General features: G+C 58.2%; 1 protein-coding gene across 1 annotated transcript in view; it reads left to right on the forward strand.

Annotated features, from left to right (window-relative positions):
• Positions 1–493, forward strand: part of BATF (basic leucine zipper transcription factor, ATF-like) — a 5,026-nt gene extending 4,533 nt beyond the window's left edge. The window contains exon 3 of the mRNA XM_009705285.1: positions 209–493. Within this exon, the coding sequence (XP_009703587.1) occupies positions 209–415 (207 nt within the window). The 3' untranslated portion in view covers positions 416–493. The remainder of the gene's footprint in view (positions 1–208) is intronic.
• The last annotated feature ends 1,375 nt before the right edge of the window (positions 494–1,868 follow it).

A 1,868-nucleotide genomic window follows, 5' to 3' on the forward strand; every position in this document is an offset into this window, starting at 1 on the left:
GCTGGGGCCACCAGCATCGCACCCGCGCTTGGCCCGGCCGGCTGGGGGAGGGGGGTTTGCCCAGGCGCGGTCCTGTGCCGAATTTACCAGAAACATGTCGTTCTGGAAACTCTGCGGGGCAGAGAGGCGTGGGACCGCGACCCCGGTGTCCCCAGCTCATCCCTGCGGCTCCTGTGCTGAGGAAGCCCCTGGGGTTTTGTCTCCTCAGGAGAGCGAAGACTTGGAGAGGCAGAACGCTGCCCTGCGTCGGGAGATCAAGCAGCTGACGGAGGAGATGAAGCACTTCGCCTCGATGCTGAGCTCCCACGAACAGCTCTGCTCCATCCTGGCGTCCCCTCCGCCACCTCCAGAAGTGCTTTACGCCACGCACTCCTTCCACCAGCCCCACATCAGCTCCCCACGCTTCCAGCACTGAGCCAGCCAGCGGGACGGCAGCCCGCCGGCTCCACCGACAGCAAGAAGCAACTTCGTGGGGCTCGCTTTTCCATCCAAGGGAGAGGGACGGACGGACAGATGGACACTCCTTCTTAAAGTGTGTACTCTGAGTGACTTGCCTAAGACTTGCTCCTTGTCCAGAAATGGCAGAGCCACCAGGAGGCATCTTCAGGCAGTTTCCAGCTTGGATCCTGGGAAGAGGAGGCATTCGCAAAAGGGCCCCAACCCCCTTCCCCGGTGCTTACTTGGGGATGCCGACAGGAGCGTGGGGCACCAGCAGCCTCCGTGCGAGAGGCTGGCTGGCGTGACGGGGCTCCAGGGAGAGGAATGGGAGCAGGGGCAGAGGGGAAGGTTGGGGGCCACAGAGTGCCAGGGCAAAACTGGTTTATTTTTGTAAAATAAAGATTGAAAATGCTTCACTCTTTGTTTCCGAAATAGGATCTGAGCCACTCCTAAGGCCCGGCATGACACAATGAGGACGCAGGCAGCAGGAGGGGAGAACTTGGAGTCCAGGGAAGAGCCCTGCGTGTGCTGGTGTCCAATCCAGGGCCAGCAGCTGGAGCCCCACGTTTAGAAGGGGGGCCCATGTGCATGGGCTGGGCAGGCTGAGGAGCAATGGTTTGTGGGGTGATGGAGTCCCTGGGGGACCCCCTCCTTGCTGCGGGGCTGGACCTGGCTAATGAGTCTGACATGCCCGTAGCATCACAGGTCTCTTCCCTGCTGACCCGCTCAGCTCCCTCCCACCGACGGCTGGACCTCCTCCACGTGCTGCCTTTGCACGTGTGGAGGTGCACTGCCATATCATGTCACCTCACCTGTGGGTCTTGCTAGGCTGGTGGAGCCTTCAGCTTGACCAGCAGCATAGCTGGGAAGGAGCCTTGCAGCATGGAGAGCGGCGGTGATGCTGTGCTGGAGTGCACAGGGGAAGCAGGACCTAGCAAGACCCTTCCTCCAAGGCACCCTGCTATAAGGCACATAGCTGCAGCCTATGCTGTTTCCCCATCCCCACCAGTCACAGCTCCACAAAAAGCTGCTGCACTACCTCATGCATTGAAGTAGATGAAACCTGAAAGGTCAGTGAAGACTAGATTAGTTCTGCTGGGTCTGATCTAGTGGAAACACAAGCCGATCCATACAGGTGATCTCTGCACCTAACACCCCACCAGCCAGCAGTCCACCTATCAGCCCCACTCTATATACAAGGCTGAAGCTCACCTGCCAGCGCAGGTCTTGTTGCTAATGCTGGCTCAGGACTGCTGCCATCTCCAAGGAGCATCAGCTGCAATTTTTTCAGCATAGGGTACCACAAGCAGTGCTGCTGACATAGACTTTTAACTGAGCTAAATGGACCCAATTTCTAGATACCTTTCTTTTAGGCACAGCGAAGCAGCATATTTCCACAGGGGTTTTGGCACATCATCATAGCTCTCAAG

This window comes from Cariama cristata, unplaced genomic scaffold (genome assembly GCF_000690535.1).
Source record: "Cariama cristata isolate BGI_N322 unplaced genomic scaffold, ASM69053v1 scaffold22938, whole genome shotgun sequence".
Taxonomy (NCBI): Eukaryota; Metazoa; Chordata; class Aves; order Cariamiformes; family Cariamidae; genus Cariama; species Cariama cristata.